This window comes from Asterias amurensis, chromosome 3, assembly GCF_032118995.1.
Source record: "Asterias amurensis chromosome 3, ASM3211899v1".
NCBI lineage: Eukaryota > Metazoa > Echinodermata > Asteroidea > Forcipulatida > Asteriidae > Asterias > Asterias amurensis.
In genome coordinates, this window is record NC_092650.1 from 22,232,965 (window position 1) to 22,249,554 (window position 16,590).

Below are 16,590 nucleotides of genomic sequence, written 5' to 3' on the forward strand. Positions count from 1 at the left end.
ACGTTGGGATACACCAACAGAGAATACTGGTCTTTGACGATTACCAGTTGTGAACAGTGCCTTAAACATGCCTTGAACAAGCTCTTAAAGGGGCACAGCAATGTTTCTCTTGTAAGGGGCACTTTCTATGGGAAAAATATAGGCTTTTCATTGAAACCTTGCAAAGGGCACCACAGCAATTGCTCTGGGTGCCTCAGATGGAAATATTTTTTTGGTTGGAGGATTGGTTCGGTTCTGGTATAAAAGTTTTCAGATCCAATTTCACCCCTTTTTTGTTCTTGATATGTAGTAACCAATTGAAAGGACCAGACCTACCTTCACAATCTTGAACTTGTGTCTCGGACTTGCTCTGTAGAATACTCCAACCTATGAGGAAGAAAAATCAGTAACATTTGCATCCATCATGTCCATACCAAAGTAAAACATCATTGTTTGTTATAACCCATAACAAATAAAACTCTGAAACTGTTCTGGGTGTATATAAACACCTATCGTTAGCGAGTTTGGAAATGTTTGGTTTTTATTTCTTTTCATTAATTGGTTAACTCTGGTTGTGAAGCCAATGATTCTCAGAAAAGCAAATTTAATCACTATACTGGCCAAATAACCCAAAAGGAGAGCAGACAATTGAGGAAGTTTCACTTGTTTTTAGATGTGGGAGGAAAACCCCAGAGAATTGGAGACTTTTGGATCAATCATTCAATCATTAAATCTATAAGGCGCTAATCCAGCAGTCGTTGCTCATAGCGCCGTACAGCAGGCTCTTGAAAAAGGATGAGATTTAAGCAAAGTTTTGAAAATTGCTAATAAAGAAAGTTTCCTGATGTTCTGAGGAAGATGATTCCACATCCTTGGTTCTGCAATAGAAAAGGCATGGATAATCCTTATTAACAGTTCTAGCCTGTAGTATGTGTGCTCAGACCTACGCATGCAATATTGAGAATGTGAAGGCACACTGAAGGTTGCTAAAATAGAACTGTTATGTCTGCTGCCGCGCTAGTGTCTTAAACGTCTAAAAAAAATCTAAGAAAACCCACGCAATAAGCCAGGGACTGAAAACCCAATCCACATAGTGTTCTCGGTTTGTTCACATCATCAGACGTGGTTTCAAATGCTGTAATTTCAACAGGAAATTCATTTCATTATTCTGGTTGTAATGCCAAGAACTCTCAGCAAAGTGAACTTAATAACCATACGAGTCAAAAATTAAATAGAGAGAAGGCAACAAAAAGAAGGCAGGAACTGAAAACCCAATCCACATAGTGCTCCGGTGTGTTCACATCATTGGATGTGGAATGGTTAAAGAGGCTGTAATTTAGGCGGGAAGTTCTTAATAAACTTGAAGTCCTTACCTGGTTTATCCGGCAGGATAGGTTGCCTACATCCATGGCTTCTATTTCATCACCAGAGAGGGAAGTACTTCCTTCAGCATAGATTCCTAAACGACTTGCTGTCAACAAACAATTACAGTCAACTCTCATTATGAAGGGCACTTTTATAAAAGAGGTTCTGCTTATACAGAGCAAATTCTGAAGTCCCAAATTTCAATTTCTCATTGTGTTTCTTAACCTAACTTAACTTAACTTAAATGCATTTATAAAGCGCTTTAACACTGCGTCAAAGCGCTGTACAGTCAAGAAAAATATTAAAATGCAGGATTAAAAAATGTTATTGTTTAAAATTACACAACAGTTAAAATAGTAGCAAGAAATTAGTTAAAACTTTGCAAAACAAACAATCATAGTACACAGAATAAAATACAAAATAATAAGCGTCAGGCGAACCCAGAGTAAATCAACACCATTTTTGATTTTAAAAAAGGAGACAAAATTGAAGGAAAAAAAAAGGTAAGATCCCCTCTGCGACCGCAAAACGCACACTTTGTTTTGCTGTCCGTTTATAACAACATTCCTGTTATAAAGAGGTAATTTGCCCGGTCCCATCCACCTTGTTATAACGAGAGTTGACTGTATATCGCTGAAATAGGTTTCAAGTAAATTTGGGGTCGACCCCTGGTTACAATGAAAGCTAATGGTTTCAAAAAGAAAATTTGTTCATGCAAGTTTGCCCAAGCCAAGGATAAAAGCCACTCTTGGTAATGACTAATCCAAGATGAATAAGGTTTTTGAATTTAATTGAGTTGAAAGGTTCCAAGCTAAATTATAATTTCATGTGTACCATCAGTGACTGGTATCCTGCTTAGATTTGCTAAGCAGGATACTATATAAGCAATACTTTTTGATTAAGCAGCTCTATGAAATTGAGCACAAGGCTATGTGACTTACAAATGTTTTAGACAGGCACTCCAGAGTCACGTCAAACCGAATTCTGAATAAAGTACGCGAAAAGTTTAATGTTTGAAACAGTTAGGAGCAACTGGATACGCTAGAAATCGAACGATCTGACCGTTGCAGTAATTCAAAATGACTCTGGAGCGCGTTGGTTTCAAACATCGATCTTGTCATGAGCTGACCCAATGTAAATGATATGTTAAAGTCTTCTGTCTTCTTTGTACCTATAGCAATGGCTGTCTCCTGTGAATCACCCGTCACCATCTTCAAGGTGACTCCGCTGCCGATGAGAGCTTCCACCGCATCCCTGATGCCCGGCCGGGGAGGATCCAAGATACCAACCATGCCGACAAACGTCAAGGAACTCATGTTGTTACCGACTGCCATGGCTACCACTGAAAATAAATGAAAAATAAACAAGTTAAAGGCAGTGGACACTATTGGTAATTACTCAAAATAACTATTAGCATAAAAAGTAGTTTTTGAGAAAGAAGTAATTTTCCATGAATTCGATTTTGAGACCTCAGATTTAGAACTTGGGGTCTCGAAATTAAGCATCTGAAAGCACACAACTTCAAGTGACAAGGGTGCGTTTTCTTTCATTATTATCTCACAACTTCGAAGACCGATTGAGCTCAAATTTTCACAGGTTTGTTATTTATGCATATGTTGAAATACAGCAAGTGAGAAGACTGGTCCTTGGCAATTACTAATAGTGTCCAGTGTCTTTAATGCTAAGGACCAGGGTGGGAAATAAACGCAGAGGGAATGATCTATGGTGGATTACATAAAGTGTTTACACTGCCAGCAACTGTTTTAGTTAGCAAAAAACAATTCTGTAATCTTCCATTAAGGCAAAGACGGAAAGAAAGTCTATTTGTACAATGCTTGACATTTTTTGCAAGATGTTCATTTTCAAATCAAATTAAATGAGTTTTGTGATAAAAATGAACGAATCATTTTGGTTTACCCATATACACCGATGAGTGTCAGCACTGTATACTCAGTACTATACCTATTGTGAAAACAAATCACAGCCATATTACTCGGGTGGGACTCGAACCCACGACCCTTGCAATTTTAGAGCAGTGTCTTACCAACTAGACCACCGAGATTGCCCGGTAGCTAGAAGCAGTTTGAATCCTAGATTTAAGCAGCAGGTAACGCAATGATAGTGCTAACACACATCGGTGTGTACGGGTAAAACCAAAAATTAATATTCTTTACATCTATTGCATGTTTTTAATTTTTTTTGTTAATTGGTTGGGAAAACCTATAAAATACCTCTTAATCCCGACACTCCCATCACCATGGCCTCTCCCCTGAACTCTTCCCTCTGTTTATCAGTCAGCCAGTCCACCTGGTTCCAACGGTTAAACGTCTGACACATCCCCAAGATCTTCTCCACGGCCCCTTTCACAAAATAAATCTCGGCGCCGTCGGGGCGATTGACACGACGCTCCTGACATTTCACCGCCATCCATTTGGTGTCGGAGCTGAAGGGTTGCTCCGAGATGCGGGTGTACTGTGATCGGAGATGGTCAAGCCTCATCTTTTGTAAAAGGACAAAGAATAAGAATGGTTAAAGCCACGAACTCACGGGACTAATTTTTTACAGAGACCTGTGGTCAGCATTTCCAACAGGTGAAAATAACAAGCATGCACCTGATTCAATAGTAAGTGCTTGCTGATGGGTTTGGGAAAAGGTCTTTAGACTAATCCGACGCGCACCGGGTGCACAAGTGTTGAGCACTGCGCGCAATTTGCTGCGGTGTCGTCAATGCCTAGATTGTGCACAAAAAGACACTGAAGTTGGTAGTTTTCAATAGAGGGCGCTTACCGCTACCAATTTTGTTTCGTCTATAGATTTTTTCGTAAATACTGGGGCGCGCGCATAAAGCTTGGAATTAGATGCATTGTGGTCTAGCTGGTAGCAAAATTTTATTCATATCTATCCCACAATGCACCTCATTCAACAGCCTGTGCTTGCGCATTGGTATTTGCGATAAGGTCTATGGTAAGGGATAGTAGGGCTCCCTCTGTTGGCTGACCGTAGAGACAATCATCATCTGGGATCCCCCTTCTTTCAATCAACTACATTAAAAATACCTAATTAGTATAAAATGTCTGACATTACATTCCTCATGAACACACCTTCATAGCAAGGGATAGAAGTGCTCCCTCTGTTGGCTGACCGTAGAGACAATCATTATTGATTTCAGCATTATTGCACAAACAGCCAACCTGGAAAGAAAACATTGAAATTAATTATCTATATATATATGTGCATGTTTTGTTGTGTTTACATTATCTCTGTTGTACCTTTAACATCTGTGTAGATTTATTTTGTCCATCACATGTGTTTAATTATCATTATCATTATTATTATTATTATTCCACCCAAACCCAAAGTAGTTGACATCAACATTTTGCTGGATTTGAATCTTTGCGATGTGCAAGTAACACTAAGAGAGGTTTGTGGTATTACAGCATGTAAGTATCCCTTTTGAGTGCTTGATAGGTTTTTCCCCTGAAACTTCTGTGGGGGAAGATGTTCTGAAGATGATAGAATCACAATGTTGAACCGTTAATCACCAGTTCTTTCCAGAACCAACACTACCGCAACAAACTTTGCTCCTTGTGTGTCGTTGTGGGGTTTTGTTTGAAACCTACCTCAACCACTCTGGTGATGGATTGGTTGGAATAACCCATAACTTCCTGGTCCTCGTGCATGACACAACCTTTATTATTGTATCCTACACCGGTAACCTGCATCAACGTAAGCAACAAGAACATAAATGTACAAAGGATTCCCTTCAAAGTAATATGGTTTGGAAAATTTTTTCACGCAAAAACATTTGAATCTCAGATTTCCCGAGGGTTGGTGTCCATACACGAATGCTGGGGTTGGGGCCTGTTGTCACCTCGGTAAACGTGGATGGATTCAACGTTCTTGTGAAACTTTCACATTTGGCTTTTAATGGCTCTCTTTTGAAAATGTTGCCCTTTAATCAGAATGACGTTGAAAAAAAAAAAAACTAGCTTTGATCATAGGACAATCATGGCCATGGTACTCCATCTTTCAGTCTTATTATGATAATGTAGATTTGTATGGGCAAATAAACTGATGGTTTCACCTACCTTTTTTTTTGGGGGGGGGGAATGGTCTTGTATATTTTATTGCTGCTTTGTTGCTTTTGGTATTCCTCTATGTATTTTTAGTTCTAATGTGTTATGTGATTTTAATGGTTTACTTTTTTATTGTTCATTGCGTCTTTGATCTGTGTTGCATTCCATCACTTTTGAGCCTTTAATTTTGGTTGTCTCTTTTTCTTATTTTTTATTGTTTACTTCCTAGATGGTTTATTGGGTTAAAATTATTAGCGTTCATTGTCAAATAAATTGTTATTATTATTACTACTAGTATACCTCAGCTTTGACTCCGTCCGACGTATAGATCGATATGACTGTCATTTCATTCTTTGTCAACGTTCCAGTTTTATCGCAACATATAACATTCACACATCCTATAAAAATTAATGGTTAAAAAAGACAAATAACAATGTAACAATGCTGGATGAAGAATTAGTGATGTTACAACAGGTAAGTTTTTATCCCAAAGGTTTTCTCGGTCAGTTTCTGAAAAAAAAAATCAGATTAACTGCTGCACGATTTAATTCGTGCGTGGCTCCGTACTTCAATCAAACTAAGGGGTCAAAACAATTTTGGTTACTTGGTACAAACTCTGGTGTTTCTGATCAGCAGAGTGTGGGTTCAAATCCCTAGCCGTGACACTTGTGTCCTTAAGCAAGACACTTCACCATTGCTTTGGCCTTCGGATGGGAAAAGAAGCCGTTGGTCCCATGTATTGTGTAACGCATGTAAAAGAACCCAGTGCACTTATCAAAAGAAGGGGTTCACCTCGATGTTCCTGGATGTGGCTGCTGTATGCGTCGCAGCACCTTGTAAACCCTTATAAGGTGCTACATAATTGGGTCTCAGAATCCATCACTTCAATAACCTATCTTTCTGAAAGTTTGTATATACTCAGCGCCTTGACCTTGTTTGGTAGATATAATTATGCGCTATTTAAGACTTTGATATTATTATTATAATATATTATGGTTTCAATGTTAAAAATGGACTACTTTTGCTATTTGGAGACTGGATAAATTAGCCAAAGTTTCAGATATAATGATAATTTTGTGAAGTTGAGTTTTTAGTCCAACATAAGGAGAGAAGTAGCGCCACCGGCCAAGAAAGGATTCAAACCCCCCTTGGTCCCACTTACCTAGTGTTTCAACAATTGGGAGTTTCTTGACTATTACTTTCCGTTTGGCCATTCGCATTACACCCAATGCTAGCGTTACCGTGACAACAATGGGTAGTCCTTCAGGTATTGCAGCCACGGCAAGACTACAAAAAAAGAAAGAAAGACAAGAATTATTTTCATAATACTGGAGTTATTATATAAAAATATAGCGCTTTAATACTCCAGGTGGGCATGTCAAAGAACTCAGTATTGTTTGTCTGCAAGGTATGCAGAGCTACATTTATTAAAGCCAGCGGAAACTATTGGTAACTGTCCAAAGACCAGTCTTCTCACTTTCTGTATCGCAACATACGCACTGCACAAAACAACACACCTGTGCTCAATTGGTCGTCGAAGCTAAGAGATAATATCAAAAGAAAAAACACCCTTGCCACACAAAGTTGTTTTTACATGTAGATGGTTGATTTCGAGACCTCAAAATTCTGAATCTGAGGTCTCAAAATCAAATGCGTGGAAAATTACTTCTTTCTCAAAACTATGTCACTTTAGAGGGAACTGTTTCTCACAATGTTTTATACTGTCAATCTCCCCCTTATTACTCGTCACCAAGAAAGGTTTTAAGCTAATAATTAATTTGAGTAATTACCAATAGCGTCCACTGCCTTTAAAGACACTGGACACTATTGGTAATTGTCAAAGACCAGTCTTCACACTTGGTGTATCTCAACATATGGATACAATAACAAACCTGTCAAAATTTGAGCTCAATCAGTCGTTGAAATTGCGAGATAATAATGAAAGAAAAAACACCCTTGCCACACGAAGTTGTGTGCTTTCTGATGCTTGATTTCGAGACCTCAAATTCCAAACTTGATCTCAAAATCAAACTCGTGGAAAATTACTTCTTTCAGAGGGAGCTGTTTCTCACAATGCTTTATACTGTCAACCTCTCCCCATTACTCGTAATCAAGAAAGGTTTTATGATGATAATTGTTTTGAATAATTACCAATAGTGTCCACTGCCTTTAAGTATATGCCACTCTTAATATTCATGCATGACGTCATAAATTCTTACCCAAAATGAGGCCATAGGCGCACGTCCACCGCCACTTGCAGTGGACTTGGATATGGCCTTGTTTTGGATTAGATTTTACGTGACGTACTCACGAATAAAATATTAAGAGAGGTGTATTAGACCTATTTGTTTCATATAGTTTTGGGTTACACAAGAAACATTTTTAGCAGAACTTTAGCAGAACTTAAACCTGCAAAGTGCTAGCAAGTCCCACTGTACAAAATGTTTACATTTAAAGACACTGGACACTATTGGTAATTGTCAAAGACCAGTCTTCTCACTTGGTGTATCTCAATATATGCCATATGCATACAAAACAAACTGTGAAAATTTGAGCTCAATTGGTGGTTGAAGTTGCAGTATAATGATGAAAGAGAAATACAAACTTGTTGCACAAAGTTGTGTGCTTTCAGATGCTTGATTTCGGAACCTCAAAATCAAATTCTAAGGTTTCCAAAATCAAATTCGAGGAAAATGACTTCTTTCTCAAAGCTACGTTTACTTCAGAGGGAGCCGTTTCTCACAATGTTTTATACTATCAACAGCTCTATATTACGTGTAACCAATTTAGGGTTTATGCTGATAATTATTTTGAGTATTTACCAATAGTGGCCACTACCTTGAACCTAAATTATAACAAATAAAAAAGTAAAAAAAAAAATTAACAAGAATATCAAGACAAATTGGTCAAAAAAAAGTTAAAGACTTACCTGACTCCTATTGTAAACATATCCAGTAGTCTTCTATTCTGCAGCCATCCAAGAAGCATGATTAATCCAATGATGCAGAATGAATAGAAGGAGAGCTGCTTCCCCAGGGTTCCCATACTCTTCTGTAGAGGTGTCTTAGGGGCCTATCAAGATAAGAAGGTAACATATTTTATTCTATTCTGCAGAAACTCAAGAAGCAGGACTACTCCAATGAGCTAGGGATAGGGTTTGGTGAACTAGACCGAGCCCCCTAGATCTTTGGGAACCCACTGATGGAAACAGGAGCAAGGGCAGGAGGAGACTAAGGCCGTGTCCGAAACGACGACTTCGGCTACAGCTACGTCTAGATCAGCGCGTCTACCAGTGTTGAAGAATAGGCAGACGCGCGCGATCTAGCCGTAGCTGTAGCCGAAGTCGCCGTTTCGGACACGGCCTAATATTCGTAGATCAGCTGAAGGAGCGTGCAACACAACAGGAAACAGCTGAGCTTAGGACGCTTATGCTCGACTGGGAAGCGTGGAAGACGACCATCAGAGTTTACCGAGAAGGCGACGGCTCAACTCAACTCAAACTAGGCTGCTCGGCCAAAACACACCATGTATGTCTTGTCGGCTTAAGTCGCCAGTCGTACTGAAAAGGTTCAAACATCTGTTTCAGTTCAATACAAAAGACTTACCTCCTCAGCTTGCATCATCCTGAAGATGTCACCAAACTGGGAGTTCTCACCAGTACCGATAACAACCCCCTGAAAAAAAAAAACATGTATGACACAGGGTGAATTATCATCACGGACAATTCCTCACACACTGGTTGCGAGTGAGAATGTTAAGCATTGATCCGTCAGGAAAATTTTTGTACAGCACATTAATTCCTGCTGCTAAACAACTTTTGGTTAGTGTTCCAAAAAACTGTCCGAGCCTCTGGGCGATATTGTTTTTGCTGGAATTTCAGAATGCCTACCTCAAATCGAGCCAAATTCAATGATACACAATAATAAAAGGGGAGATTGTGAGCATGAATTCCAGTTCCCTCTGTCCCTATTTGTACAAATGAAAAGTAGTACAGCACAGTAGGTCTATGCTTGATCATGCTACACAATGGAGGGTTTGGTTGGATATTTAATTTTAAAAAATTGTAGGCAATCCAAAGTTGTTAAAAGTTACCAAAACCATTCGCCGTAAACCAGTCAAGAAAAATGTGGCAGATATAATTGCCATCCGCCGTGAAATGGTAACAGTATAGACTTAACAATAGTTGATTAAAACAAACCACGCTGGTTGGAAAGGACCACCGCCGAGTGTTAGCATTCACTTCTGTTAAAAGATGTTCTGAGCCAATTCAAAATTTTGTCTTCCACGAATGGTTGCTTTGTTTCCAACAAATTCAACACTATTAAAAAAAAAAAAGTTAGGCGACATTTTTACATATATGTACTGTGGTCATCTCTTTTTTCTTTTTTTTTGCGTTAATGGCTCTCCATAGTTTTCCAACCTTGGTCGGCAAAGGCTCGGGTTGTGACGTTGCGATAGAAAGGTCTATTGACCCCTTGCACGCGCGTCACACACGTCAACTGGTGCCACGCTCACAATGTTGGTGGGCAAGTTAGGTTTACGTGTTTTAACGCCGCTTCGTCTAAAATGCGCACTTCACTGCATAACGCACAGCATACTCTATGCATAGAGTTAACTATGAAAATGCACAGTGAAATTGCCCACCAGTATGGCGCATTCAAGATTTGTCTGATGATGACGTCAGGTGAAATGGGTCAATACTTATGCATGGGTTCAAATACTGCCATTTTCAGTAATGTTTTGGGGTGAATTTTATCGGAGCTTACCCTGCCGTGGCCACAGCGTACCAGCGTACCCATGTAGGCAATGTTCTTGCGGGTGTGTGTCGTACCATTCCCTTTCATTGAGTTGACTGGTTGGATAATCTTATAACTAGGTTTAGTCTCTCCGGTAAAGCTAGATTCATCAATGGCTAGATCTACAGCCTAAAAAAATAAAGGAAAAGAAAGTTTTAGAATCCTGCTTAAATCGATCGTCGAAGTTGCGAGATAACAATGAAAGAAAAAAACACCCTTTGCTTTCATACAATGTATGCTTGATTTCAAGACTTCAAACTCTAAATCTGAGGTCTCCAAATCAAATCCGTGGAAAATTACTTCTTTCTCGAACACTACTGTACTTCAGAGGGAGCCGTTTCTCACAATGTTTTATACTATCAACCTCTCCCCATTACTCGTTATCAAGAAAGGTTTTATGGTAATAGTTATTTTGAGTAATTACCAAAAGTGTCCACTGCCTTTAAGCAGCAGTCAACAGAAGATGATTATTTTTTACATAGGATTGCAACTGTTTGTCAAAAAAATGAGGAAAGTGCCAAGCACAGCAAGACTTTGTGCTGTTTCTTTTCAATTATTAATGTTGGGCCTACAGCTGAGGCCTCGATAATCGTTGTGCTACATGTATGGCTGTGCAGTTTAAAAATTGAGGGATTAAAATTCTAGAAAATAGCGATGTTTAGTGCAAATGTTAGATTCAAATTTAACACGGTTTGTTCAGTGCGAGTTTATGATGTAAAATTTTTTGCTTTGCAATTATTATTGACCCACCTCAAACATTCTCATATCAGCTGGTACCCTGTCTCCCACAGTCAGATGTACAGTGTCTCCGGGTACAAGGTTGCGCGCAAGGAAACTGGACAGGTTCCCATCTCTCACACTAAGGAGGATAAGAAAAAAACAGGAAAGAAACAATTTAGAGGTGACTAGAAATTAAAGTGTTTTTATTAAAGCTTTTAAGCAAAAAATTTACTTTTCAACAAATAAAATTTGCTATGCAAAAAGCAGGGTACTAGTCACAAGTAACATACATTACATGACCTTTTGGCTGATTACCTACTTCTGCTAAACAATATTTGTTTGTGCTAAGCAAATGTGTATGCTAAACAGCTTTACGAAATTGGGCCACACAAGCAGAGCTATGACAGTGGAACTTGTATAAGTTCGCTCACAGATTGACATGTTTATTGATAAGTAATCGATAAACTTACCAATTGCAAGATGGCGGAACTAGCTTACTCAGCTGCTCCAAGGATTTTTCAGACTTGTATTCCTGTAAGGAGAAAAAAATGTTGTTTATTTCACTTTTCTATGTGCCACCCATGTTTTTGAAAAAAACAATAAAACCCAAGGGTTGTGGATTATGTATAATTTCTTAAATGGTTAAACAGAAACAAGTGACTGCTGGTTATCCAATTTAAAGCCATTGGACACTTTCGGTAAACAGTATTGTCAAAAGGCCCACACTTCGTGTATCACAACTTATATATAACATAACAAACCTGTGAAAATTTAGGTTCATCGGTCATTGAAGTCGGGAGAAAATAACAGGAAAACCCACCCTTGTTTCCGCATGTTTCGCCGTTTCATGACATGCGTTTAAAATAAATCCGTAATTCTCGATATCGAGAATGATGATTGTTTTAATGTTTTCTCAAAAAGTAAAGCATTTCATGAAATAATATTTCAAGAGAAGTCTTTCACCATTACCTTCTGTAAACCCTGTAAGCTATTTGTAAATCTGTGAACTTTTTTTCTTCTTTCTGTTCTACTTGTTCTACATTTCAATCCGAAATACGAGTGGACCAGGACTAAAATTAGAACACTTCATTGTCACAAAACCACAACCCACAGCTGTGGTGGTGTACAAAACAAACATATAAATGTAATTGTAGGCATTGAAAATAATGTATTGCATTTTGTAGCAGATTCAGATAAGACACTAGACAGTTAATAACCTCAAAGTCTCATATAGCGCACGAATCTACCAAACAAGTTACTCAAGGCGCTGAGTACATATACAAACATTCAGAAAGATAGGTTATTGCAGTGATGAATTCTGAGAACCAGTCACACCAACAAAAATGCCTGCCCTCCCCCACTGACCTTCTGAATCCTTAGTTTATGCAAAAAGGATAGGGTACAAAAGAACTTCTGCATACCTGGGGCCAATTTCACAAAGAGCTAAGATTGATCGTAACTGCAAATCAATCGTAGTTGCTAAGTAAAATATGATGTCACAATACAAATCTCTATGGTGATACTGAAAATTTGTCTTCCGATGAATTTTATTGCTTTGTGAAATCTGCCCCTGGTTTTTCTTTTAATGAAAAGCTATTTCAACTCAATCTTTACAGTGAGATAAACTATTAGAAGAAGCCGGGAGAAAAAATTAAAGTGAACTTACCTGTACAAAGGCAACAGTCACCACTATCAAAATTGCCTGTAATGGGAACAACAAAAGAAGAAACACATTTCATTCCCAATTTTGGATGTTTACTCTGGCTGTAAGGACAGGTGAAAAGATCTAATTGAAAAAAAACAAAATTGATAAACAAAGGACAAAGACAAAGGGGAAGGGAAATGAAGCAAGTATGGCAGGAAAGGCCCCCCAAACAAAAAAGGCGTATAATTTGTGGTGTTTTTTTTGGAAGACAGAAAAAATACAAAATATTTTTTGGACGGCCTCAAGAGCAAGGATTGGACCCCTTGTACCCATCCCTTGGACAACAAACTTACAGATAAAATATTGTTTTCAACCTGTAATTTTTGTTTGGCACAGCGCTACCATTCACTCCTTTGTTCTGACCACCCAAGTTCTGATAACCCCAGGATTTAGGGTTATGGCGAGGGTTAGATTAGGAATAGGGTTAAGATTAAGATTAGTATAGGATAAGGAAAATACTACGATTCAGAATAATGGGGTGTAAGAACATAGGTGTGTAACCATTCAGAGTCCAGACAGCCGTGAGATTTTGATAGTATTCTCACAGGGAGATGCTATGTATAAGCTTGGGCGATATCACAATATTATCGAATATCGCGATATTAATTTGGAAACGATTTCGATATCGGATGGATTTGGTTTTAATCCAAATATCAATATATTGTGATATATCGATTAAACAATGCGATGTATTTGCTAGCTGAGACATCTTGCACCCCATAGGTTTAGAGTAAAACCAGAAGAATAGGTCGTTAGAACACCTCTCTTATGCTAGGACTGTCTCTCTACAACTTTCACCTGGAGTTTTAAGACTGATGATGTCACATTTCATTAATCGCGATTATATCGAATGTCGCGATATATTGTCGGCGATAAATCGTGAATGAAATAAATCGATATCGCCCAAGCTTAGCTATGTACTTACCACAGTGATGCTGATTGCATCATCGTACTGACCCATGACGATCGAAACCACTGCTGAGGCCAATAGCAACATAATCAATGGATCCTTAAACTGTCAAGACAAAAGTGAAAACAAAAGTTTCATTATAAGAAATCGGGAAAGGCTTCAAAGATACAGACCCTCTGTTGTACCGATACATTTGACACAAAATTTGAGGTTCTCGTTGTGGCCGATAAGAGCACTGGACTCAAGCTATGGTTTTTCTGATCAGCAGAGTGTGGGTTTGAGTCCCGATTGTGGCACTGGTGTCCTTATGGTTTTTCTCATCAGCAGAGTGTGGGTTTAAGTCCCGATTGTGCCACTGGTGTGCTTGAGTAAAATACTTTTATCACAATTGCTTTGTCATTGGATTATGAATTAAACAACAGGCCCTGTGTACAGTGATTTGCAGTGTCCATGCTAAAGAGCCAATCCTTCGATTTCACTAAACTCTTCCTAACTTAAGACTAATCTTAAGACTTACGACCAGTCCCAACCCTGCACTGTAGCATGCAAACCTTAAGATTAATCCTAAGTTAAGACGAGTTACTCGTCCTAACTCTAGATAAGACGAGTCCTAACTCTTTGTGAAATCCACCCCCGAACAGTTAGTTTCAAAGAGTAAGGGTTTACCCTGTGTTTCTGGTTTCATTAAGCTTGTATTAGTGACAGAATATTTGTACTTTTTTGCAACTATTCATGGTGTGAGCTCTCGGGACACCCATTTGTAAATCTCTTTCCTTTTTATATGAGGTTTACCAATTCATGTACCTGCAAGTTCAGTATAATTAGACCCAGTAACTAGGGCGCTGTACTCCTCTTTAAGAAAGGTTGACTTCAACTCAAAATCAAACATCTCAGTTCCAAAAAAGAAAGGAAATTCAACATAATACTGTTAAACTTAAGCCAATGTTTGAGCTTCCAGAAAAAAAAAACATCATTCAATTATCCTCTTTGTTTCTGGATGTTGTCGCTGTATTACCTGATCCAGATATTTCTTCCAGAGTGGTTCCTCCTTGGTGATCTCAAAGTCATTGTGACCGTGCACCCTGAGTCGTCTGCCCGCCTCAATGCTATCGAGGCCCGTCTCGGGGTCGGTACAGAGACGCTGGATGACATCCTCTGCCGACTGCTCCGAGGCAGCTTCAGATGAGAGGAATTGCATCGTTGCCTCTTTGTCGTCGCTCACACAATCCAGGATTCCTGCTTTCTAAAAAGAGACCACCCCACAAAAAAATAGTGATTAGCAAATTTTTATGAGAAGGCCTACTGGGTAACTTTTAGCGAACGGTATAAACATCTCCGTCTTCCTCTATGCCTGTGAGACCTGGGGCCAATTTCACAAAGAGCTAAGATTGATCGTAACTACAAATCAATTGTAGTTGCTAAGTAAAGTATGATGTCACAATACAAATCTCTATGGTGATACTGAAAATTTGTCTTCCGATGAATTTTATTGCTTTGTGAAATCTGCCCGTGGACTCTGAGAGCCGATCTAAAGAAGAGAATACAGGCCACAGAAATGAGATGCTACAGGAAGATTCTTTGCATTTCCTACAAAAACCACCAACGAGGAGGTACGGACCCGAATCGCGACCAATAATGAGAACATTTCAAAAAAAGGAGGACAGCGCCCCAGTTACTGGGGGGTGGGTCTAGCAGTGCCAGTCTCTCTCCTCATCATACAAATATTGGTCCAAGACGCTTATCAAGTGCACTAATAAAATGTCATGCAGGATGCACACAGAAGAACAAAAATTTGATAACTCTCTCATGTATGGCACCACCACTTTTTCTCTCATTTTTGGAAAAAAGGGATGTCTCATTTTAAAAGTAAATTTAGAATATCGAACGGAAAAGTTGTGGCACCATACGGTAACTTTCCCAAACTTTATCATTTTGTTTTCGTTAAATAAACTCTTTTGTTAAAGTTCTACTCGGCATGCTCAGCCTCAGGCTCACTGTCAGTCACTGCACCATTGCAGGTGCACTGACTGCTGACTGAGTCTGGCAGGTTTGGTTATTACTGAATTTAGAAAGAAAAATATTTCGAGTTCCATTGTCGAGTTCTAGTTCTACCTCTATGATAGGTTTATCGCGAATTAGCCCCACTTGTGTGGCCAAGGATGCTACAAGTGGGGCTAATCGCGAATAGCAAAAAATCAAGAGAGGGAGCTGTTGAACCCACACAAAGGTATAGCCGTTGCACGCGCGAGTATTTGTAGAAAGAAACTGCATAGTAACGGCCCCATATTCCTTCCCACAATGCACTGCGTTTCTGAATCGCGATAAACCTTATTGAGATGAGACTGACACTGACAGTATGTAACCTGTTATTGGGTGCGTTCGTTTAGCTTCCCTGGGTCTACCCCGGTGTGTGGCGTTTTTTTTTCAGGACGAACGTGTGCAGATAATTACCCACGTTCGTCCTGGAAAAAAAACCTGCCACACACCGAGCCGAGGTCGACCCAGGGAAGCTAAACGAACGCACCCATTAACTTAGAATACAGACTGTAGTATAATTAATAATACAATGTACGTAAAAGTTTCAGTATGACGCCACCACTTTTTCATTCGATATGAAATAATATAGATTACAGTATTTAATTTACCTGATTGATATATCCCTTTTTGTAAAAATGAGTGAAAAGGAAAGTTATCCCAATGTACACTGTAACTAGTAAGTATCCTTGCACTGCTCAACTCAACGATGTAACGTCGTCTTTATTTTTAACTATTCCAATCATCCATGGGATAATGTGGTGACTGACTCACTTTTTGTTCGACTTCCCGCTGTTGTTGCTGCTGCTGTTGATGGTGGGACTTGTTTTCATAAGTCTCGGCCTCTTTTCTTTTAAGATCTGTCATCGTTAAACTTCCACTTGTTAACCATCATATTACCTCAGAAATGCAAAGTGCGCTGTATAAGTTGCAGAATAAACGTAAATAGATGACATTTAAACGGATCAATACTTGAACGACTTCGGCGAAATGAAACAGTTCCCC

General features: G+C 39.0%; 1 protein-coding gene and 1 non-coding gene across 2 annotated transcripts in view; both read right to left on the reverse strand.

Moving 5' to 3' along the window:
* The window catches only part of LOC139935204 (calcium-transporting ATPase type 2C member 1-like), a 46,913-nt gene extending 30,346 nt beyond the window's left edge, over positions 1–16,567 (reverse strand). Inside the window, exons 1-17 of the mRNA XM_071929687.1 lie at positions 16,360–16,567; positions 14,567–14,794; positions 13,567–13,656; positions 12,603–12,638; positions 11,407–11,468; positions 10,967–11,075; positions 10,187–10,345; positions 9,026–9,094; positions 8,350–8,492; positions 6,583–6,707; positions 5,721–5,818; positions 4,965–5,060; positions 4,446–4,535; positions 3,576–3,843; positions 2,516–2,686; positions 1,353–1,450; positions 316–366 (exon numbers count right to left, since the gene is read on the reverse strand). Of these exons, the coding sequence (XP_071785788.1) occupies positions 316–366; positions 1,353–1,450; positions 2,516–2,686; positions 3,576–3,843; positions 4,446–4,535; positions 4,965–5,060; positions 5,721–5,818; positions 6,583–6,707; positions 8,350–8,492; positions 9,026–9,094; positions 10,187–10,345; positions 10,967–11,075; positions 11,407–11,468; positions 12,603–12,638; positions 13,567–13,656; positions 14,567–14,794; positions 16,360–16,452 (1,986 nt within the window). The 5' untranslated portion in view covers positions 16,453–16,567. The remainder of the gene's footprint in view (positions 1–315; positions 367–1,352; positions 1,451–2,515; positions 2,687–3,575; positions 3,844–4,445; positions 4,536–4,964; positions 5,061–5,720; positions 5,819–6,582; positions 6,708–8,349; positions 8,493–9,025; positions 9,095–10,186; positions 10,346–10,966; positions 11,076–11,406; positions 11,469–12,602; positions 12,639–13,566; positions 13,657–14,566; positions 14,795–16,359) is intronic.
* Positions 3,332–3,406, reverse strand: Trnaf-aaa (transfer RNA phenylalanine (anticodon AAA)). Its single transcript has one exon. It is a non-coding gene; the product is annotated as a tRNA-Phe (tRNA).
* Positions 16,568–16,590: the final 23 nt, after the last annotated feature.